The 23,851-nt window shown below is 45.7% G+C and overlaps 1 protein-coding gene across 2 annotated transcripts; it reads left to right on the plus strand.

The window, feature by feature from the left end:
* Positions 1–121: 121 nt before the first annotated feature.
* golga2 (golgin A2) lies at positions 122–23,851 on the plus strand (the record flags this gene model as incomplete). Of its 2 annotated transcripts, XM_080847682.1 has the most annotated exons (27): positions 122–205; positions 3,191–3,313; positions 4,147–4,215; positions 6,311–6,360; positions 6,769–6,832; positions 7,499–7,558; positions 9,834–9,914; positions 10,929–10,967; positions 11,242–11,304; positions 11,979–12,072; positions 12,398–12,504; positions 12,887–12,945; positions 13,349–13,490; positions 14,133–14,222; positions 14,490–14,597; positions 14,915–15,002; positions 15,298–15,437; positions 15,583–15,801; positions 16,049–16,162; positions 16,865–17,089; positions 17,678–17,777; positions 18,196–18,284; positions 18,561–18,744; positions 18,993–19,160; positions 19,352–19,458; positions 19,677–19,851; positions 20,202–23,851. In XM_080847682.1, the coding sequence occupies 27 exons, from the start codon at positions 122–124 to the stop codon at positions 20,465–20,467; spliced, it is 3,108 nt and encodes a 1,035-aa protein (XP_080703808.1). In that variant the 3' UTR covers positions 20,468–23,851. The 2 variants fall into 2 exon arrangements, with proteins under 2 accessions (XP_080703808.1, XP_080703809.1); XM_080847683.1 differs by lacking the exon at positions 4,147–4,215 and having other exon boundaries at positions 158–205.

Here is a 23,851-nt window from a genome sequence, read left to right on the forward strand (position 1 = left end):
TTTTGGCCAACTGTACTTAAAAATCAAACAAATAAACAAACAAACAAACAAAAAACTGGTTGATGCGCTGCGTAGCTGTACCACGGGGCAGGCTTGCGTTTGATACACGGATGCTAAATTGATGACGTGGTGCCGTTCACTCAGCGGACAAGAGAGGATGGCCGACCAGAGTAGGCAAGTCAAACTGGCTGCAGCAAAGAAAAAGGTAAAAATCAAACAAACTAATCAAACAACTTTAATGCAAAGTCTTATTTACGCCAACTGTATGTACCAGTTAAATAAGAAAACAAGCGATCACTTTGATTGGGGTTGCAGTGAATAGTTTCTTGGTGATTTCATGGATGTTGACATTCCACGTCTACCGAGTTCTCCACTGCCGATCATCCCCAGATTGCGTGCAGTTGGCGGTCTGTTCATTTCAGGAAATGTTGGGGATTCTTTTTGGGCCTTGGTTAGAAAGGTGCATTTATCTTATTGGCATTGGGCGTTGTCATGTTTTCTAACCATATATCATTTACATGCGAGGCAGTCACAACTGCTGTTATTATAATTGTATTTTCCGCCATTGAATCTGTCTTTTGGGATGTTCATCCTGGGCCAGCCCTGTGTGAGACATTTTGACGTTAGCTAGCTAGCTAACGAGGTACATGCTAGCACCACCAACTAGCTATCTAATATTAGCCTGTCAAAACCATTTTCGCCGGATCTGTGGCTGCAATTGAACGTACGGATATTTTGGCTTGATTGACATTAAAGTTTGTAGATGTGTAAAGTGGTTAACTTAGTAAGGATATAAAGGTTTGCGTAGTGGCTTGTTTCATGGTTGAACTGACGTGGCTAGTGTTCTGGTATTACGTTAATACCTCTAGCCAGTTATCAAGCTGGTTTGCATTCCCTGAATTTCTGGCCGGTATCTCAACTAGGATAGCTAGCTAACGTTAGTTACCTTGCTATTCCGTTTGAATTAACAATCTTGTGTTAAAGTACTCGCTGTGCTATATCGTTTAAACATTGTGTTTGCAAACATCTACTGGTAGCTAGTCATATATCTAAGTTCAATTAATTTACCAACCGCTGAAAGTTAATAGCATCGATTTCATCTTTGGCTGATAAAAATGTAAATTGTTGATGGCCAGCTAGGTAACTGAGTTCAGTCAAATTATAATCGCAAAACGTTAGCTACAGTTATTTGACAACAGTTAGTTATTGATTGTTTGGTATGTTAGTAACGTTAGGATTATCACACTTATTTGCTAAAGTTGTGTAGTAGCTAGCTTGCTACTTTGAGGCGATGATGTTGGGAATGATGGTAACATGTTACTTATGGTGATTAACGTTAACCGGGTGCCATCCTTGGCAAGGTAAAGTAGCAAAATGGATGTCTTTTTTTTTTGTATTGTCTGGCAGCTTTTGTAGACGTGTTCTTGTTCAAGTCATTCTATGACCTATCTTCGTGTGATAGTGATAACAACTAGGAATCCACTGTCCAGATAGGGGCTAAAGGCAGATGTCTCATAGGAGCTCTTCCCCACCCCGTGACAGCTGTCACATTCTTGCACACATGGGGCTAATCTGTGATGTTACTTCACGGTTGTAAACCGACCACTCTGTGATTTGGTATGTATTTAGTTAAAATATTGGCGTCATTCCCAACAACAGATTAAGTATTTGGTATGTGACTCTGTCAGTATCAGCTGTTCTAGAACCTTATGCTATTTTATGCTCTATTGCAATTAGGAATGGTATTCAAACCTGTCTCTCCAGTGGTGCAATTTACCGTTCGCGAAACTCCTCCCTAGAACGGCCCTTGTCCAATCCTACCTTAGCTACCACTACTTAGACAAGAGGAAACGACCACTTTGAGGTCTGAGCAGCATGATGAAACCAGTGGTATAATACTTTAAGTCCATATGTATCAGAATTGTCATGGTGATCATAAGATAAAGTAATTAATTGATATGCCACTTAGCTAACTTGGTATAGTAATGTGGTGTTGTATTAAAAGGGCAAATTGGGAAGAGAATGTCTTTACTTACTCAGGACATCCTCCATTAAGAGTAATTTAAAGGTTAGAGGACACTGAAAATCTGCATCATATAACCCTTCAGGCTAAACACACCTTCCATTTTAACATAGTCCAATGGAACGATGGAGGCTGATAACAGTTCTAAGTCTGAAGGATTATCTGACTGTGGAAGTCCCACAGAAAAGCATGTGAAACTGATGGAATGTCAGTGGGGTGGCCACGTGGTTGTTTGCCTCAGAAGCTATGTTTTGGTTTGTCTGTAAGACTCTCAGAGGTTGTCTGTGAGGATTACTAACGTTGTGTCTGTGAGACCACCTGAAGTCATTTTAGGTTGTTTAATGTGACCTGACCGGGTGCATTTGCAATTCAGGATCCTACACCACAGGATAACAATGCATATTTAGGGTCTTTTACAAAAGGTAAACCAACTTCATGCTGAAAAAAACACCCTTTTGGTCTGAGATGTGAAGTCAATGAGATGGCCACAATGTTTCATAATTGTAAAAAGAGTCACTTGAAGATAGCTTGGTAGCTAGTGTGTGATGTGTTTTGGCTTAAAGTTACTGTGTACTTCAGTCAATGAATGATTGTAGACTAAATTCTTGACAATTCTGTTGTCATATCACTTGTCATAGTATAGTTTTAGCATCTGTAGTTAGGAATTAACAACATTTTAGTCACATTCAGGATTTTTTCTGTCTTGATAAACCCTGATTTAGTCTGAGGCGGTCACCAGTGTAATTTCCAGAGATGCCTCTGAGTTGTAGGTTTGTGTGAGGTTATGTGAGGTGAGGTCACATTAGCCTGTTTGGGGCCTTACTTGTGCTGTGTGACTGTTTATTAAGCTTGAGGTCGTCTGCTGTTGTTCCTGATGTATTACCTGTCCCCAAAGCTGAAAGAGTTTTGGCAGAAGAGTGCCCTGCCTGCCAGCACTGTCTCTAGTGTAATCTCTCAGGTTGTTTTCTGACATGTTCTCTGGTGTTTTGAGGCTGTTGGGAGGGGGGTCTCTCTGATACGGTGTCTAGTGTGATCTCTCAGGTTGTTTTTGACATGTTCTCTGGTGTTTTGAGGCTGTTGGGAGGGGGGTCTCTCTGATACTGTGTCTAGTGTAATCTTTCAGGATGTTTCTAGCGATGTTTCCCATTTGTTTTGCTGTCCCCACAGCTGAAGGAGTTTCAGCAGAAGAGTGCCTCGCCTGCCAGCACTGTGGGGCCCAAGAAGAAACGGAGGGCGAAGACCGGGAACCACCTGGACACTTCCACTCCTGACAGAAACTCTCCTGACAACGTGAGTCCTCCAAAACACACACACACCCACAGACATATGAACACACACCTAGACACACAGTGCTAGGTAAGCTGTTACTAGATGGTGGTACTGTCATGGACGATAGATAGGTTAAACGGCAACTTTGCAGTATAGTGTCTCCTCCTGGCTTGAGGTTGACCTCGGCTCTCACAAAACCTTGATGGGTCCTCCAAGTTTGGTGCCTTTCAAGGGCTCATCAGGAGATGTGAAGCTTTTAAAAGATCTGGGAGAAGAAGAATGCTTATGAGTGTTGTCCATTTGCCTCTTTGGAAAAGGAGAACAAGCATAGTGTATAATTAGGGTTGAGGAGGGTGGGGGGTGGAATTTGTGTGTTACCCAGGGAAAGATGAGTAAAGTGAATGTAAGGTATACCTAGGAAGTGGAGCTGAAATAGACAAGAATAGATTGAATAAAAGATACTGTTTTTGTTCTATGTTTGCCACTATGTGTGGCACGATCCAGTTTAGAACAATATGAGCCATCTAGACCTCCATAGGTAAATGTACTTCTGTCGGATTTTGTGTGTGGCCTTTAATGTGATTTCTGAGGCTGTTGACAAACCAATCTTCATGTGAGTGTTCGTTTGGAGGGAAAGTAGCTGAGGCACAGTTTGTTCCCATGAGGAGCGAGAGCTGGATCCTTAGTCAGGGTCACAGAGTGGACACCAGCCACTGAATATGCTGTCTGTTCTTCCTCCTGTCGCACTCTCGTTCTTCACTCACTCACTCACTCACTCACTCACTCTCTCATTTGCTGGCTCACTCGTTACCTAACCTCGTTCTGCTTCACCCTGTCACTCCCCTCTTCTCCAGATTGACAGTATTCTCAAAGTTATGAGTATCACTAATGGCGTAGCTCTGCCTCCCTTTGTCAACAGTCAGGTGAGCTGTCTACACTTCCTCTCATCACTCACTCACCAACCCCCTCTATCTCTCTTTCTCCCTTCCTCTCTCTCTCTCTCTCCCTCTCTGGTTCTCTCTGTCTCTTCCTCTCTCTCTCTCTCTCTCTCTCTCTCTCTCTCTCTGTCTCTCCCTCTCTCTTTCTCCCACTCTGGTTCTCTTTTCTTTCTTGCACTTTCCCTTACTCTATCACCCTCTCCTCCTGCTTCTGTTTTTCTCCGTTCTGCATGTGGTTTTTGTTTTTCCTTCTCTGGCTGGTTCATTTTATATTTACAATTCAGACACACTGGCTGTGTGAGACCTAGCATGTTGCGCTGTTAGCATGTTTGATGTGACAGTACAAGAGCAGGCACTTGGTTTTGTGTTTCCATGTTTGCATGCCTGAGACAGGGACAGCATCACATATGGTTAAGACTCATCCTCAGGGTTGTGTGTGTGTGTGTGTGTGTGTGTGTGTGTGTGTGTGTGTGTGTGTGTGTGTGTGTGTGTGTGTGTGTGTGTGTGTGTGTGTGTGTGTGTGTGTGTGTGTGTGTGTGTGTGTGTGTGTGTGTGTGTGTGTGTGTGTGTGTGTGTGTCATCACTGCATTGCATGTGTGTTCAAGCCTCGTTGACCTTCATGTGGTACATTCGTGTTAATTTACTCTGGATCTTTTGATATTAAATAAGATTTTAATTATTTATTGTGTTTTATGTTGCTGTGTACATGTGTGTGACTACTGCAAAGGGTTCAAACTGTCACATGCCTCCAGGGTGTTCTTTAACAAATGAAACATCAAGCTGATACACTTTTGTTTCATCATATTTAAACTAACAGAGAATATTGTCATTTTGAACTCTGCGTGAGCTTGACCACTAGCTGCTGTGAATGCTATTGTGCTGGTCAGTGATCTGCATCTGGATATAACTAGCAGAATGTGTATGTGCGCTGTGACTGAGTGTGTTTACTTTGTGCGGTGTGTGTGTGTGTGTGTTTAAGAATCCAACTAGCAGGGTGTATTTGCATTTGACCTGATCAGTTGCCTGAGAGTGTGTGTGTGTGTGTGTGTTGTGTCAGGCCCCAGCTGAGACGGAGGCCCAGGACTCCCCGGTGGCCCAGCTGCAGGAGGAGGCCAGTGGGGAGGCTGGCCGTGGCTCTCCCGTGTCTAACCCAGCTAGCACTATTAACCCTGAGTGTGTCAGCGACACTGCTGCCCTGCAGGTTTGTTTCGCAGCCTCTCTGTCTGTGTGTCTGCCTGTGTGTATATCTGTCTGTCTGTTGGTGTTTGTCTGTCTGCCTGCCTGCCTGCCTGTCTGCCTGCCTCTTTCTGTCTGTCTGTGTATGCTTCTGTCTGTCTGTCTGTCTGTCTGTCTGTCTGTCTGTCATACACTCTTGTGTCTGTCTGTCTGTCTGTGTATGCTTTAGTCTATATATCTGTCTATCTGTCTACGGTGTTTGTCTGTCTGCCTGCCTCTGTCTGCCTGCCTGCCTCTGTCTGTCTGTCTGTCTGTCTGTCCGTCTGTGTATGCTTCTGTCTCTCTCTCTGTCTGTCTGTCTGTCTGTCTGTCTGTCTGTCTGTCTGTCTGTCTGTCATACACTCTTGTGTCTGTCTGTCTGTCTGTGTATGCTTCAGTCTATATATCTGTCTATCTGTCTATGTATGCTTCTGTCTGTCTGTGTATGCTTCAGTCTATATATCTGTCTATCTGTGTATGTATGCCTTTGTCTGTCTGTGTATCTGTCTGTTGGTGCCTGCCTGCCTGCGCCTCTGTCTGTATGCCTGTGTCTATTTGCCTACCTGTCAGTTTTTCTTTCTGTCTCTCTGTCTGTTTGTTAATCTGTCTCTATATGACATGTTTTACTGACTGAATGTCTCATCCCATGCCCATCATGCCCCCATTATTACATGACCACTACAGCCTTCACTACACTAACTTTGTCTCATCATGTGAGCATGCAGTCTGGCTGTGTGTTTTGAGATTCAAAACAAGAATGTTGTGATTGGGCAGATCAGTGTGAGAAAATGGGCAGATTTCCTCATCTCCCCTGCATCTCTCTCTTATTAGTCATACACTCTTGTGTCTCCTGGCTTTTTTGCAGAACTGTACCCAGGATGCCAACTGCCATGAAAACTCTACAGAGGACAACAGGTGAGTAGCCTTGACACCTGACCAACAATCATGACTCTGTCCTCTTTGTTTGAGTGTGTTGTGCTTAAATGGAGAAGATTATTTGTGATCTGCATGCTCCTTTTTGTTCACCGACACATTGTTGTATCGTTTTTTATTAGTGTTCTGTTTTTGGTTTTAATCTTTTGCCTTTTTGCATACACTGGATTAATACTTGGCCTTGCTGATAGACTTGCTGATATGCTACACTGACACTGATGCTCTGCCAAAAGGAACTCATTCTTTTTTCTTTTTTTTTTCTGTGAAATTATAGGACAGAGAAAGTTGTTATTAATAAGGCTTAGCTCACCTTACCTGTCACAAAGTGTCTTCAGTTTTTTGATATGCGTCTCTTTCATTCGTTAATTAAAGTGTGTTTGGTTGTTTCAGGCCGCTGTCGTCTACAGAAAGCCTCCGGCAGCTCTCCCAGCAGCTCAATGGCCTACTCTCTGGGGTGAGCCTCCACTCCCAGACAATCTCAAACAGTACCATGGCCACTCCAGGTCACGGTCTGACGTGTGCAAGTCAGATGCTACCTGAGTGACTCATAATCAATGCAGATTATAGATTATTATTACATCCCATAATTTAACACCCATGAAACTGACAGTAATCTTCAACCCAGTGCACAACCAGAAGCATAGAGACCGGTATACTTTTGGGGTCAAACAAATATATTTCAGTTTATACAATATCTGTTCCTTCACCACCAGAATTACAAACAGTAGAATGAACATTCCAATTTCCAGCATCTCTAGGTTTTGTGTCAATCATAGAGGAGGGTGCAACCATGGAGGTAGTAGCTAACTTCAACACATTTGGCCCAGAATGGTTGTGAACCTGGGACAGATCAGGACAAACGGGGTTTAACACTGATGCCTGAGTGACTGGTGGCTTTTTAAACATCACTGTACACCTTACCGTGCCTTCACTTTACATCTTAGGCCTACAGTCATCTTTTCCACCAGACAACCAAAAACGCCAGAAATCCTTTGGAAGCGAAGAAAACCATTATATCTCGGTTCCTTGACCTAGTGCTGTGGGAATTGAGTATGTGCTTCCTCCTTTTGTTGACAAAACTGCTGACCTGTCTCATCCTTTCTCTTTGAATGCACCCCAGTCATCCACGTATGTTAATGGAGACGGAGCCCCTTCACCAGTCAACGAGAAAGAACTGGAGGTAGGACATGCGCACACACACACACACACACACACACACACTCACACACTCACTAACACACAAACACACAAACAAGCACATACACTTTCTCCGTGTAGCCCAGAGACCAACAGCTGTTGTGTAAATGCATGGAAGCACATTGAGATTAATGATGTGTCACTTTAAGACCGCCTTGATCACCTGAGCATAAGGCTTAACTGCTGTGTTGGAAATTCTGTCTGTGTTTACCAGGCAGCGATCAGGAGACCAACTACCCACAATCCAATATTACTGTTTACAAACATAGCCCGCAGATCAAAGAGTTTGGATCCAGTGCATCTAGCCGGAACTAATAGGAGGACATCTGCACTCTGATAGCATTTTGATAAACACATTCCCCTCGTCATCACGCCCCCACCTGATTCCAGACCAGCTAGTTTCTCTCCACCCTCAAGGGACTTATTAGAGAAAGCTCTTGACCTCATTCAGGCATTATTCAGGAGATTTGATTGAAAACTAGCAATCAAACCACTGGCACGCAAAAACGACACTTACGAACGGCAACAACAGCACAATTGGCACTGACAAAAGGCTCATGTCTTTTGGGCACCTAGTTGGCGATGTCATGCGGTGAAAGCTTTTTTTTTTGTGGTCCCAACCACAGCTCAAAACTGCATCTTGCACAGCCTGGGTGGATAGTTGGAACTAAAGGTGTGTTCATCTGTCCTTCACATGACCATATACCATGGAAGTTAATTTGAAGATGAGACAAGTACTATTTGCTCATAGGAATATGCTTCAAAAAGTGGCAAATTGTTGCATACTGTCTCTTTAAGACACGTGGTCATTTTCTTAACACATATCCTTGGCTCTTTTTCAAACCGCTCTGTATTCCTGAGAGGAGTTGCGATGAGTTTTGAAAGTATCAGAGAAAACTCTTGCTCTCATTAAGGCATGGGTTCATTTTCTCATCCTTTGCTACTGTTTTGAGCCTCTGTGTAATCCAGAGTTGAGTTGAACTGAGATCAATTTTATGCAGTGTGGAGAGGAGAGATTGCCGTTACAGGTAGCCTAGGATAGGAGCAGGAAGCACTCTTCAGGGTCCTCCATTTCCTCCTCCTCCTCTCTCGGAGGTCTTGCACCTCCTTTCTGTCCTCCACAGTCTCCTCATTCTCGCTGCTCTCCGCCACAATCACGCCATTCTCACTGCTCTCCTCCCTGCTGGAATGTCTTTGGCAGAGGTGGCAGTGGCTCATATGACTCAGTTTGCATACTCATGCACGTACACACACACACACACACACACACACACACACACACACACACACACACACACACACACACAGGGGATTGTGTGAACTCTCCACCTGAGCATATTCAGTTTGTCTCTGTGTTCCAGATAAGTTTTTCAATTCTGCATTATTTTTTATGCCTCATGTCTTAATCATGTTATGTGTGAGGAATCACAATATGTCCTTTTACATCTTTTTCCTGCATTTCAGGTTTGAGGTTATGTATTGATTCAAAAACAACAGTGAAAAGGCCTATTATACTTGCTTTTCTCATAAAAAATAAATGTAACCCACTTGTTTTGTGATCATGTTTATGTTTAACTGAACACATTACATCACCATTTGGTAGACAGTAGTTATTATGCATATTAGCAGGAAATGGCCCTGTGTTGGACAGTCAGCAAGGTGTGTATTTTGAGAGGCTTGGGCCATATATAGCTCATCACGAACTGGAGCCTACTGTCACGTTCTCTGCAACTCGGCTCTCCACCCCCCCACCCCTCCCCAAAACATCCATGAGGCCTGGCCAGTAGCTGCTGTTTTTTTGAAAGGGGAAAAAATGTCTCCATCTCACATTTGTCTTGTTTTATATCATTAAATATTGACGATTTTCATTTTTGTTTTCTCTTTTCCTCCTTTTTTTTATCTCCATCCGCTCACTCCTTTGACCTTATCTGACACTCTTACTCCTTCTTTTACTCACTCTCTCCTTTGCTTTTTCCCCTTCACCCTGTCACCTGCTCACTTACACCTATTTCCCATATCATCACACTTCTCTCTCTCTCTCCCTCTCCTTCCCTTTCTCTCGCTCTCTTCCTCCCTCTCTTTTTTTCTTCCGTTTCCTCTCTCTTTCTCCCTCTCTCTGTAATTCTTTCCCCCCCTGTTCTCTCTCTCTCTCTCTCTCCCCCCTCTCTTTCCCTTTCTCTCGCTCTCTCCCTCCCTGTCTCTTTTCTTCCTCTCTCTCTCTCTCTCTCTCTCTCTTTCTCTGCATGTCTGCACGTCAGGCTAGGAACCAGGAGCTGTCAGCTGCCCTGGACTCCAGCAACCTAACAAACTCTCAGCTCAGTTCCCAGCTACAGCAGCTGGTAAGAGTGTGTGTCTGTACGCTCAGAGTGCTACTGCCGGCAGAGACACGCACGCATGCACGCACGCACGCACACACACACGCAACATGCACACACACACACACACACACACACACACACACACACACACACACGGTGCATACACACACACACACACACACACACACACACACACACACGGTGCATGCACACACACACACACACACACACACACACACACACGGTGCATGCACATGCACAGACAGAAACTCACTCAGACACAAATGTACTAGTGCACAAACACTTACACAGACGCAGATGTACACACACACACACATACACAAACATGCGTGCACTCTCAGACTCCTTCAAGTAGACGCTAAAACAGATACACACCACATACAAACATCTACATACTTATTCACACATGCACGATTGGTGCATTGCATGTTGGCAACTTGGGCACATGTACTGCTCAGTCCCACAGTGACTTGCCTTTCTTTGATTAGTTATAATCATTCCCATCCACTGATTTGGACTCTATCTTTATATCCATCTCATTCATGCTTGTCTGTCTGAGTTTTTCTTTAAGTTGTAATTTGTTATCTGTTCAATTAGTGTTTACCCCTGCTATCCAGCTGAGTTTAAATTGAGGCCTTTTAACTTCCAAGCCTGTAAATGGCATTGCCTCTATGACCCACCCTGAAAGCCTTATAGGCTTAAAGGCTCTCCGCTGCTTTTTGTGCTAACTCCAGGTCCTCAGCTTGTTAGCTGCTAACCATCACTGCTGTTCTGATTGGCTGTGTCTCCCGGCTTGTGCTCTGTAGATGGGTGGTGTGGTGGTTCAGGGAAGGGCCCAGAGCTTTAGAGACAGATTGCTGCCATCGTGTGTGTGTGTGTGTGTATGTGTGTGTGTGTGTGTGTGTGAATGGGGTGGGGTGGGGTTTGCTTGTGAGTCTAACTAAGTCTTGAGTATGTTTGTGAATAGGTTGTGTATGTCAGTCTAACTCTACTCCCTGTGATGTTCTCTTGCAGACACAACAGTCCCAAGAGCTCAGTGACCAGCTCCAAAAGGTAAATCATGATTTGGACGTGTACCTGTTGTATGAACTAAAGTAATGATCCAAAGTGCTTCGTTTCGCCTTCTAAGCTCAGACTAATTGACCTGAGTGGATGAATGGGTATTGACAAAAAAAAACATTCATTTAGGTGTTGAATTTCTTAACTTGACTAAATTCAGATTGAGACTGTAAGCAGATAGTCTTGCGCTGTGCTGGGTTTCATGAGGATGTTATCATGTGAAGTGGGTGAGTAACCTGAGGTGGCCTCTGATGTCCTCCCTCCTCAGGAGCGTAAAGAGTTTGAGCAGAAGTTTGGGAAGGAACAGGGCGCCATGAGGGAACAGCTGCAGGTGAGACCCCCCCCCCAGCCCTCCCACCAAGCTCCAGGACCTGCATTGGACCGCTCATAGTCTACGCAGAGTCGTCTTATAGTAGTTAACGGGAACAACCTCTGTTAATCTATCTTCATACCATTAGTAATGTAACTTCAACTACCTCTGTGATTGTGCATTTTACATGCATATTTTAGTGTACCAGCCTGCTTTGTGCTAGTCATGTTCTATTCGTATATATAACATACTATTCACTATTCACTGTTAGTCAAGTAACTCCATGAATTGGCCATATGACAGTGCTCTGCCCATGCTGGTGTTTGTTTATGCAGGCATCTTGATATAATTTAATAACCTGGACCAGTAGTACTTGTCAGTGATGCCAGATGTGCTGTTCACTCTGCCTGTGGCAGCACTGCCACGTGGCATTACCCTCTTCTTATGAAGGCAGCAGAATATAGACAGCCATTTGGGCTCTCTGTCAGTGTCTGTCTCTACAGCAGGCTCCAACCAGCTTAGTAATGAACAATGACCATGTGAGATTTGACAGCTCAGGAGATTGTACTCGTGGAGGATCAAAAATGCATAGCGTCAGTGTCGTTGTTTGGTTTTGCACTTCTAAGAAAGTACAACTTGTGTTTTTTATTTAATGTGTGTGTGTGTGTGTGTGTGTGTCTATGTGTTTTTAACAGGTACACATCCAGACCATTGGCATCCTGGTGTCGGAGAAAACAGAGCTGCAGACTGCCCTCTCCTACACACAACAGGCGGCTCGACAGAAAGCAGGTGTGTGTGTGTGACATTTTGTATCATTGTATATGCTCATGTTAAGGACAGATAAACACACCTTTCACTGTAAGTAGATACCTAGGCTATACTCTATGCAGTTTTGTGTGTAAAATAAAAAGCTTTCACAGCACGGCATTGCCAACTATATTGCTAAAAGGCATGAGCTAACATGCTAGCAAGACTTTTATCAGTGCGAGCTGTGCTGGTGTTTGTAAGGATTTTGCATGGGTCTTGCCTTTTTGGTAGTTAGATTGCTAGTTTTTAACCAAAACTCCTTACTGTTGCGTTAAATGTGTGTGTTTGTGTGTGCGTACACCTCCAGCGGACGCAGAGGAGCTCAATAATCGGTTGCAGGCCAGCAAGCAGAGAGTGTCTGAACTGGAGAGAACCCTATCCACCGTCTCCACCCAGCAGAAGCACCATGACAAGGTACCCACCACACCACACCACAATACTGCCTCTACCGAATGACGAATCAGTTTCCTCTTAGTTTTAGTACTGTACACATCCATCACATGTACCCTTTCACACCTGCAACCTTTGTTCAATTCAGTTTGATGACAGCACACACACACACACACACACATACACACACACACACACACACACACACACACACAGACACATAGGCTGTAACATTAACTGTACTTAATAAATATAAGTAATGTGTCCGTTCAGTTTGCAAGTAGACATACAGTACATACACTAACAGAAAACACAGCTTGTACAAGTAGTGATAGTTTTGGCTCCACACAATGCCTGCTGTGTCAGTAGTCCGTAGCTTTGCAGTAAGATTGCTCCTCTCTTGCAGCATAACAAAGAGCTGGAGAAGGAGAGGGACAGTCTAAGGCTGGAGGTGTTCAGACTAAAGTAAGTGTGTGTTTGTGTGTGTGTGTGTGTGTGTGTGTGTGTGTGTGTGTGTGTGTGTGTGTGTGTGTGTGTGTGTGTGAGAGAGACACTGAACGCGGAGGGGTGTTACAGTGAAAGTCATAAGCTTATTGCGTTTAAGATTGTGTGTGTGAGTGTGTGTGTGTGAGAGAAAGTGGATGAGGGGGCATGTTCCAGTGGAAGTCATAAGCTTGTGGTGTTTAAGATAGTGAATGAGTGAGTGTGTGTGGGCGGGTGTATGCTGAAGCTTGGTATCATTTTCCATTTTTGCCTCTTTCTTTTTCTCTTTTCCCCTCGTTTTCCTTTCCTCTCTCTTTCTCTCTCCACTCTATCTTCTCCCTCTCTCCTTATCTCTCTCTCTCTTTCGCTCTTCCTCTTCCTGCAGTAACTCTAATGAGGAAGCTCGGCAGCAGAGTTCTGAGTTGGGTGAACAACTACGTCAGCGCGTCAGTGAGAACAGCAGCTTGACACTGGAGCTCGATGACATGCGCAAACGCCTGGAGATGGCCGACAGCATGCTGCAACAGGTTAGACACACACACACACACTGAAACCACAACATACGCAAGTGTCCAGAGCTGGCTGATGTCATACTTGAACAGATGACACACACACACACACACACATATATCTGAGCCAGTGAGAGCAGCTGTGTGTGTGTGTGTGTGTGTGTGTGTGTGTGTGTGTGTGTGTGTGTGTGTGTGTGTGTGTGTGTGTGTGTGTGTGTGTGTGTGTGTGTGTGTGTGTGTGTGTGTGTGTGTGTGTGTGTGTGTGTGTGTGTGTGTGTGTGTGTGTGTGTGTGTGTGTGTGTGTGTGTGTGTGTGTGTGTGTGTGTGTGTGAGAGAGGGAGAGGGAGAGGGAGAGGGAACTGTGAATATGAATAGCATATGTAGTGAATGGGAATAGGATCCATTTTGTCCAAGTCCTAAATAGCTCGGGAGGAAAGAGAGAGACTAAATCCAGGCCTGGCACAGGTGGAGGAAAAAATACAACAACTTACCTTCATAGAAAGACGTGAGGATAGTACCTAGAATCCTGTATTTTAACCCATATTGTGTTTGTCACTCTCTCTCTCTCTCTCTCTCTCTCTCTCTCTCTCTCTCTCTCTCTCTCTCTCTCTCTCTCTCTCTCTCTCTCTCTCTCTCTCGTTTTGTCTCTCTCTTGCTCAGTTCTCCAGCCAGTCTGGCCCTCCCTCTGATGAGCAGCAGCTCCAGCTGCTCCTGGAGGAAAAACACCATCTGGAGGTCCATGCTGCCCAGGTGAGTGTGTAGTGTGTTTATGGTGTGTGTGAACCACCCATGTAGGTCCTCACTGTAATAATGTATAATGTGATGCAGGAGGAGCACACTACTGTAGTACTTTATTTGCTTTATATGAGATTCTCCTGATCAGGAGTGGTATGTCCAACAGTCATACCCACACATACACAAGTTTGTGTGTTAATAGATTGTTTTCTAAGTCATTGTCCCAGCTTTAGACACACACACACACAGAGCAGTTGTCATGGTAAGAGTGTTGTGTTGCAGATGAATGAGTCAGTGGTTCAGCTGCAGACAGAGAGAGACCAGTATGCCCTACAGTACCAGGAGGAGGGAAGAGTCTGGAAGGAGAAGACAGAACAGCTTCTGTCTCAGGTATGACACTCACACTCTCTCCCTCTCCTTCTCCCTCTCCATTAGTTATACACACGTGTAATATGTATATGTATACGTGCACACATGCACATAGAAGTACCTATAGGCAGGGGCACATGCATACGCATTAAAGCACACACTCACACCAAACTTTTAGAATGACACACACACACACACACACACACACACACACACACACACACACACACACCGTTTCTGTCCATTTATTAGTACACTGGCTGTGAGAGCTGAGTTAGCATGTAAAAAGTGTGTGTTTGTATTTGTGTTTGTGTGTGTGTGTGTGTCTACGTGTGCAGGTGACGTTGCTGTCAGAGGAGAGGGACAGGAGCAGCACACAGATCCAGGAGCTTGAAGCCCAAGTCTCTGAGCTAACGAGTGCAGCAGGTAAGAGCTCACACAACCCCTCACCCCTCAAGGGCTCCAACTCATAGGTTAGCTTAGCTTAGCTTAGCTTAGCTTAGCTTAGCTTAGCTTTGCTCTCAACTGCTTATTTGTGGCTACTAGACATCATAGGCATGGATGGACACCTTCTCCTCCATCTCACTCACTTTTTTCATCATATCCCTCCCTTTTTTCTCTCCTCCTCCCTTCCACCCTTTTTTTCTCTGTCTTTTTCTCTCTCTCTCTCTCTCTCTCTGTCTCTCTCTCTCTCTCTCTCTCTCTCTCTCTGTCTCTGTAGCATTGTTGCATGAGCAGCAGCAGCAGCACCTTGTGGCCCCGGCCCCTTCAGGCCCCTCAGAGGCAGAGCAGGCTCTACAGGAGGCCCTGTACACGGCCCAGCAGGAGAGAGATGCCCTCAGCCTACAGTATCAGGCACAGGTAAGACACACACACACACACACACACACACACACACACACACACCAGACAGAGCAGGCAGGCCCTCAACACTTGGACAGAAAAGTGCTCAGCCAGTGGTAGTTATATGACTGTCTTGTTATGTTCTTTGCGCGTGTGTGTGTAGGTACAAGACAACGGGCAGCTGTCCCGGCTGTGCCAGGAGCAGGAGACTCGTCTGGAGGAGTTGGAGAGGGAGACGCAGCAGGCGGCCGAGGAGGTGCAAGACCGGCGCCAGATCCTGGAGCACGCTCAGAGTGACAAGGCCACCATCAGCCGCGCCCTCGCCCAGAACCGAGAGCTCAAGGACCAGCTCGCCGAGATGCAGAACGGCTTCGTCAAGCTGGTGAGAAACAACAACCACACCTCTCCCTCGCTTACCCTCTACCTCTCTCTCCCCTCCCTCTCTCTCTTTCTTTCTCACTACCTCTCTCTCTCTTGTATTTTCATCGGGTGTATTTATGTCTGTTTATGTGTGTTTGTTTGCTAGAGAAGTCCCTTTCTGTGTGTGTGTGTTTTGTTATTATGGTTGGTCTTGGCAGCTAACAGTATAAGTATTGGTATAAGCCTCGTATCCTGCTTCTCTCCCATAGACCAATGAGAACATGGAGCTGACCAGCGGCCTCCAATCAGAGCAGTACGTGAAGAAGGAGCTGGCCCGACGGCTGGGTGAGCTGCAAGAAGGCCTGCACAATGCCAAAGAACAGGTGGGCCCCCTCGCGCAGCTGCACCAGAGCGCTCATGCACCTCGCTCGCCAGACCATGGTCACCATCAGTGACACCCAAACGTACCCAGTACATTACTTCAGTATTTACAATCATAGCTCTGCATTAAGTCCAAAACCCTGGTAAATGTGTGTGCCCACTGTAGTTTAGCTGGTGATGGCAGCACCATACATGAATGAGTTGCCAGAGTATTCAATTGGGGTCTCTGGATCTGTTTGGCTTGAATGGTATTTACTACATTCAGTAGTCTATATTCAGTAGTCTTTCTCCTAATACTCTTCTCTATGTCCCTCTTGCCAAACCTAGAAAGCAAAAAGCCAAGGCTTATGTTTGCCTCATACACATCTGGGTCTATAGGAGATGTTCATAATTGCATCCCTAATCCTCCTTGTTGACAAGGCCCTGTTGAACAGACCCACCAGGCAGTCTTGCCCTTATGTGTCTGTGATGTTTTACTAGTTATTCATACCAGTTTGATGTCCCCAACCGCCAGGAGCTGATTAGTACATAAATAACTCGTATGGTGGCTCTATCTATATTTCCTGTTCTTGTCATTGTCTTTTCCCCTCCGCTTTAGGATCATAAATTAAGATATTCAGAACATAAATTCCCTTGATGGCAATGGGGTCCTCAGTCCTTCACATGTATTCACTCCTTATCTCCTTGGCGTCTCCCCCCCTCAGCTGCAGGAGCGGGGCGCGGAGGTGGCGTCGGCAGTGGAGCAGCGAGACCAGTACGCGGCGCACCTGCAGCAGTACTCCAGCGGCTACCAGCAGCTGGTGGCGGAGCGCGAGGAGCTGCACAAGCGCATTCTCCAGCAGGCGCAGCTCATGGACCGGCTGCAGCACGACGAGGTGCAAGGCAAAGTGCAGGTGGAGCAGAGCCAACTGCAGCTGCAGCAGGCAGAGGTAAGCACGCTATTCTCCTTATTCTATTCTGGGTTATGTCCTGCTCTATTTTATTCTATTTGGTCCTACTCTATTCTATTCTATCCTCTAATCTATTATATTCTGCTCTTCTCCTCTATACTGTATGTGTCTTTTCCATTTTCCTCCATTTTATTTTGTTATCCTGTTTGACTTTTCTAAGTGTGTACTGTTCCTGCTGTTGTAGTTGCTCCCCTCCAGGATGTGTCTTTCCCTGGTGCAGCAGGTCAGGGAGGTCTCTTAAAGCCTGCTTAGGCTGGAGCTCATGATGCTTCACTTTTACTTTGAGTGAATAGTACTGCAGAGTGGAGTATTGATAACAGTGGTGTACAATGAGCAAGTTTAGTTTGTCCTTTGGACTAAGGTCTCACTGCATCATAGTATTAGGAACTATAAGAACAAAATGGCTCCTTCAGGGTCACTCTGTGGAGAGTTGTTGGTGGTTATGACCGTTCTCATGTACAAAATTCCTGCTAGTCAGATAAAATAGATGCTGAAAACATTTTACCTTATTTTTGGAATTGTCTTTCACATTTCTTTTTCTCTCTCTTTTCCTTCTTTCCTCTTCAGGAGAAGCTGAACCAGCTGGCCAGAGACAACGAGGAGCTGAGGTCAGAGATGCAGGATCTGCTCAACAGCTCAGTATTGGCCTCCACCTCCAGAGACCAGGGTGGGTCACACATGCAGCGCCAGTTTAAGCTGAAAGAGTCCTGGGTGCTAACATGGGCACTAGAGACACACTGCAGTCAGGGGATTCTTCAAATGAGTTCAGCCAACACTGGGACAGGGGCTGCTATTTATTTGTAAAAGTGAAGGAAGGACAAGAAGCGTATTGGTTGTTCGGGTTTGTTGCTAGATTCCTAACCAGTGTCTCTTGCTCTCTGTCTGTCTGTCTGTCTGTCTGTCTGTCTGTCTGTCTGTCTGTCTGTCTGTCTGTCTGTCTGTCCCTCCCTCTCTCTCTCTCTCTCTCTCTCTCTCTCTCTCTCTCTCTCTCTCTCTCTCTCTCTCTCTCTCTCTCTCTCTCTGTCTGTCTGTCTGTGTGTCTATCTCTCTCTCTGTCTCTCCTTGTCTCTTTGTCTCTGGTCTAGGCGATGGGCTGGAGAGTCAGTCCATACCAGAGGGTGCAGAGAAGTCCGTCATCGCAATCCCAGAGGACTTTGAGAGCAAGGAAGAAATGGTGAGTGGCTTTATTATCTCCTGGCCTTTGCACCCCACACCACACCCTACCCCACCTGTCGGGTTGACATACGTTTATTCGCAGCCCTGGAGTACGCCTTGCCAGGCTTCCCTAGGTGCTGGAACAGTATCAGAGCCAGTCCTGATGTGGCGCTCAGCTGCTGTTGCGGCTTAATTTATAGTCCTTACAGTGTGAAGACAGATCAGTATGATGACAGATTAGCAGACCACTCTATAGCCCACATGTAAATATTACCCCACCCCGCCCCCCAAACAGGAGGAGTTCATGCAGTTGGTGCTATCTCGTCTGGAGGGTGAGCGCGATGAGCTGAGGAGGCAGCTGGAATTGGAGAGAAGACTGCACCAGAACGCCCTCCAGCAGATGGCAGTGTTGAGCCAACAGCAGCAGCAACAGCAGGAGGACAGCGTGTACCTTCCCAGCGTTTCCATTCAAAACACCGGTGAGAAGGGCACAGACTCAAGTGGCCTGGAAGGGCCTATAGGATGAGCATAACCCTCCGGTCTGTAGCCAATGATGTGAACAAGTGACGATAGGCACACTGTGTTTGACAGGCATGTGTGAGAGTCCATAGGGATTCACTTCTCTAACCAGACAGACTCCAAGGGAGCAGGAAGGACTAAACACAATGCTTGTGTGTGTGTGTGTGTGTGTGTGTGTGTGTGTGTGTGTGTGTGTGTGTGCGTGCAGGGGATTCGGGGGACGTGCCCGCGGAGGTGCATGAGGCCTTGCGGGTTGCCATGGAGAAGCTTCAGGATCGTTTCACGAGGTTAATGCAGGAGAAGGCCGACCTGAAGGAGAGGACAGAGGAGCTTGAGCACCGCTGCATACAACTTTCAGGAGAGACCGATACTATTGGTGAGCACAACCACACACACACACACACACTCACACACACATTCTACTCCATTAAATTCAACACTGATCCAGAGTATTGACTTCAGAAACACCTATACTGTGTGCTGCATCTTGAAATCTGACATTCACTGCTAGATCTGGGTCTTTCCTGATTTGTATTTGTCTGTCTGTATGTGCGTGTGTTTGTGTAGGGGAGTACATTGCTCTGTACCAGAACCAAAGAGCCATCATGAAGCAGAGGCACTTCGAGAAGGAGCAGTACATCAGCATGCTGGCCCAAGACAAGGAGGAGATGAAGGTATGAATGCTCTCTCTCTCTCTCTCTCTCTCTCTCTCAACCTGCCCTCCCTCCTTTATATACACACACCATTTATTCTCCCCTGTTCACCTACACAGACACAGACACCCAGCACCTAAGTTACCCTGGGAACACAATCATACATGAAGTGAATGCGTGTCATGTGACAGTTTGTGACGTTGTTATGGTAACACGTGATGCCCGCTGTGACGTGGCAGGCGAAGCTGGCGGAGCTGCAAGATCTGGTGATGCGGTTGGTGGGGGAGAGGAACGAGTGGTACACCCGCTACATCAGTGCCGTCGGCAACCCACACATCAGCGCCACCGAGGGGTCAGACATGGAGGAGCAGCCCGCTCAGAAACGCATGGAACTCAACGCTATAGACGGGCCAGGTACACACACACACACACACACACACACACACACACACACACACACACACACACAGACAGTGCAATGCAATGCATTCCTAAATCATTTATTCATCCACTCATTCATCCATTAACTAATGTACACATCTATTTACCCATCCACCACACTCCCTCACCACTGTTCATTAATTTGTCCATCCATCCATCCCTCCATCCATCTATCCCTCCATCCATTCATCCATCCATCCATCCATCCATCTATTTACCCATCCACCACGCTCCCTCACCACTGTTCATTAATTTGTCCATCCATCCATCCATCCATCCATCCATCCATTTGTGTTAATCAAACCCTTTTCTTGTCTGTACAGAGTCTATGGACATGAGTGTGGCGGTGGACCTTGACCCGCCAGCACAACCCAGCGAGGAGCCCCAGCTGCAGCAGAGCGCGGACGGGCAGGGCGACAGCGCCACCCTCAGGCCCAAAGAGGATGGTACGGCCCGGCAGATCATGCAGCTGCTGCAGGAGATCCAGAACCCACAGGCCCGGGCCGCTCCATTCCTGGGCGACAACCCCTGCATCCCCTTCTTCTACAGGCCTGACGAGCACGACGAGGTCAAGATCCTGGTGGTCTGAGAGAGATGGCATAACGAAAGCCACCCCGTGTTACCCTGACTGTAGCCCTCTCTTTCTCTCTATCTCTCTCTCTCTCAGTCCTCATCTCCGGGAGTTGTGTGTGGAGTCAAGTGTCCGTTCTTTATCATTATTTATAAATGGACTCCGGAGTGCAGAGGCACAGGAGTTGTGTGAGGGTGAATGGGCATTCATCTTTACTTCTGCTTCTGCTCCTGCTTCTTCCTTTGCTTTTCTTGGGTTCCATTCCCTTGAGCCACAGCTCTGTACCACAGTGCTTGAGCGAGGAACGTCATAGCACATCACTCGTTGTAAAAAAGGAAAAGGTCCATCTATCAGACGCGTAAGCAGAGGTTTATCAGGACAGAGGTTATTGTACATCAGTACACATATTTCTTTATTTTCTTTTTCTGTTTTATTTAATTTTCTTCCAAGGCCTCTTAGAGCCTCCCCTTTGACTAAGGAGAGCAATAAAGTGTCCGATATCTGCTACTTTATAGCCCAGTTTCTCCCTCTCTCGTCCGCTCTCTCTCTTTCTCTCTCTCTCTCTCTCTCTCTCTCTCTCTCTGAGAAACTGGATTTGATGGGCCGCTGTCTATTGGGCTGTCACGCCCACAGGCAAGTGCTCTGTTGTTATTGTTGAACACTTGAATAGATGTCATTAGCTCTTTCTGGCTGTTGTAAAGCCAGCATGCCAAAAAACAAATGATTGAACAAAAAGAGTGAGACCGAAGGCATGTGATTGAATGTTAAAAACACTGCTTCCATCCCTCAGTTTTGTGTGTTGTGTGTGTGTGTGTGTGTGTGTGTGTGTGTATGCTGTAATCAGAAGTGTAGTGGGCTTTGCTGGGACAAGAGAATGATGAAGGAGCCTTGTGATTGGCCAGATGCTCACTCTGAACCAAATCAAAATGGCGGCTTGGACGGACTGTTGGGTGAAGAGGCAGGTTGGATAGACTGTGTTGTTGTAAACACAGAGAAAGGATGGAATTCTGAAACCACACTGAAGGACTAGAGTAGGGACTCCTGGAGAAGGTCACGAGTCCTTTGGTGTAGGGCAGCATGGTAATGTGAGGGATGTGTTGGCCTAGTTAGATATGGTAGGAGCTTAGGATGTAGTGATGAAATGGGTATGAGACACTAGTGCTTTTGAAAGAACACAGTGTTAAGCTTACATTTATGGTATTCCCTCTGTGTGTGATGGAAGTGTATGTTCTGCAGAGTTTATCCCCCAACCCCTCATATATATACCCAGACAAAAACACTGAGAACTGGACACAAGGTCTGTATGTGATGGGTGTGTGTAATAATGCTATTTATAAAAGAGCTGGTTTATAGCCATCCTGCGCTGTAGTAGTTTTACTTCCCTAAGTGTCAGATAAGCCTGCAGACTTCGGAGCAGATATTGGCAGGGTGCTGCTTACTCTATTCTCTGCAGAGTAGTCTGACCATTGGGGTAGCAGATTGAAGATGGCTCAAGAACAAAGATGAGGCATAAAGCTGCATCATGGGAAATGTAGTCTTCCCTCTGCCTCTGGGTAGCTCTATCATTTAACTCTAACCCACTGACCTCTGGCAAAGACACTTTAAAGTACACCACAGTCAGACACCTACACGCTGCAAATGAAAGGGCTTACTGAACGAGATCAGAGTCTGTGATGTCACTCAAGAATTCAGACGGGTCCAGTCAGTAGCGCTGCAGGACTATCACAGTTGGTGGGGTATGCAGAGTGTTGTTTTACTCTAACCTCAGACAATTCCCAAGGTTTCATTTAACAGTGTGCCCTATTCAACATTAGAATCGTTTGACCTTTAACCTTTTTGCCTGTTTTGTTTTGGTTGTTTTTGTTTTCCACAGGGTGGCTTTTTTTTATTTGTTTATAGTTTGCTTCATATTCCTGTCCAAGAGCTCAATGAGGCTGGCTGCCTTCCGGCGTGTTCCGGCTGAGGGTCAGACAGGTGAAAGGAAACTCTGAGAGGGGCGCTGACAAGGCATTTTTATATGCGTGTGAGTGTGTGAGAGAGAATCAGGCTAAGGTGTAAATATTAAAGGAAGCATGAGGTGTATGTGTATGCGTGTGTGTGTGTAGCTGATTCCAGTCACATAAAGAGGACAGAAAGAGTTTATTCCCAGTCATCACAGAAGCCCCATGTTTTAAACACAAGTATCACTCACAGGTGTTTGCACTTGACTACAGATGCCCCCTCACCTATTTTGTGTGTGTGTGTGTGTGTGTGTGTGTGTGTGTGTGTGTGTGTGTGTGTGGTCACTGAACGGTTGGATATGTGAGCAGGGCTTGCCTTGCTAGCAACTCAAGAGTTATGTTTTGCATCTGTGTCATGGTAACTGGGTGGTTTGTCGCACATGTGAGAAATGAGCAGGTGTGTGTGTGTGTGTGTGTGTGGAGTGAGAGAGAGTGAGCAAGAGACTTCAGGTGTGTGTACAGTATGTCTTGACATCACTGTAACCCGGCTTGTAGTTTACATGTTACAAGCCAGGCTGGGTCTACCCTGAAACGAGCACTTTGGTTTAGTAGTAGTTTAGTTCTTTACTCCTGGGGGGTCTTTTATTTTTTGGCAAGGGGGTCATTTGCTGTTCGAAGAGAGAGCTATGTTTAATTCTTCTATTCACAGATTGATTGTTTCCTCACATATTGTGTGTTCTCTGTGAACTTTTTGTCAACAGAAGATTGAGGCTGTTGGCAGCCTTGCTGTTGTCTCAGCTGTAAAAGACATGTATATACTGTAACTCTGTAACATATTGTATATTCATTCAGATTGGCGTGAGTGAGCGAATGATAAGCCTAGTGCCCCCTAGTGGACTCTTTGGGCTCAGTTGCCTGGGTGCATAGAGGTGGTAGTGGTATCAGAGGTCACTGGATCGCTGGGAGCCAGTGAGCGGTCAAGGATCAGCAAACCTGTGCTAGATTAGCATAGTCCTCTTTCTCTGAGGAAGATCTGAAAATGGCCATTTTGTGAGTCGTTATAGTTAATAACCAAGTCAACATCAAACAAATTCCATCACAGACTAGTAATGACTCTGACTTATTGTACAGAGTTCAGCGAATCTGTGAGCCACCATTTGCCACTGTTTAAAATCCTGGCTCTTGAGCCCATTGGCTGGGGGGTTGCTAGGGGAGTCTTGGTAAATGTAGGTAGGCAGGGGTGCGGTGTGTGATTTAATAAGAAAAAAAGGTTAACTAAATGAAATATTCTATTTATTTGGAATAGGTATCTGAACTAATCAGTTTTAATGCATTGTAGGTTGTTGGAAACACAATGAAGGAACCATAAAAAATCCAATTGAAATGGCTTTCAGCAGTATATTTCTGATGTGATTTCTTCCTGCTATGATTTTTTTCCCTCTGAAATAAAACTGAATCAGCA

Source organism: Sprattus sprattus (assembly GCF_963457725.1).
Source record: "Sprattus sprattus genome assembly, chromosome: 11".
Taxonomy (NCBI): Eukaryota; Metazoa; Chordata; class Actinopteri; order Clupeiformes; family Clupeidae; genus Sprattus; species Sprattus sprattus.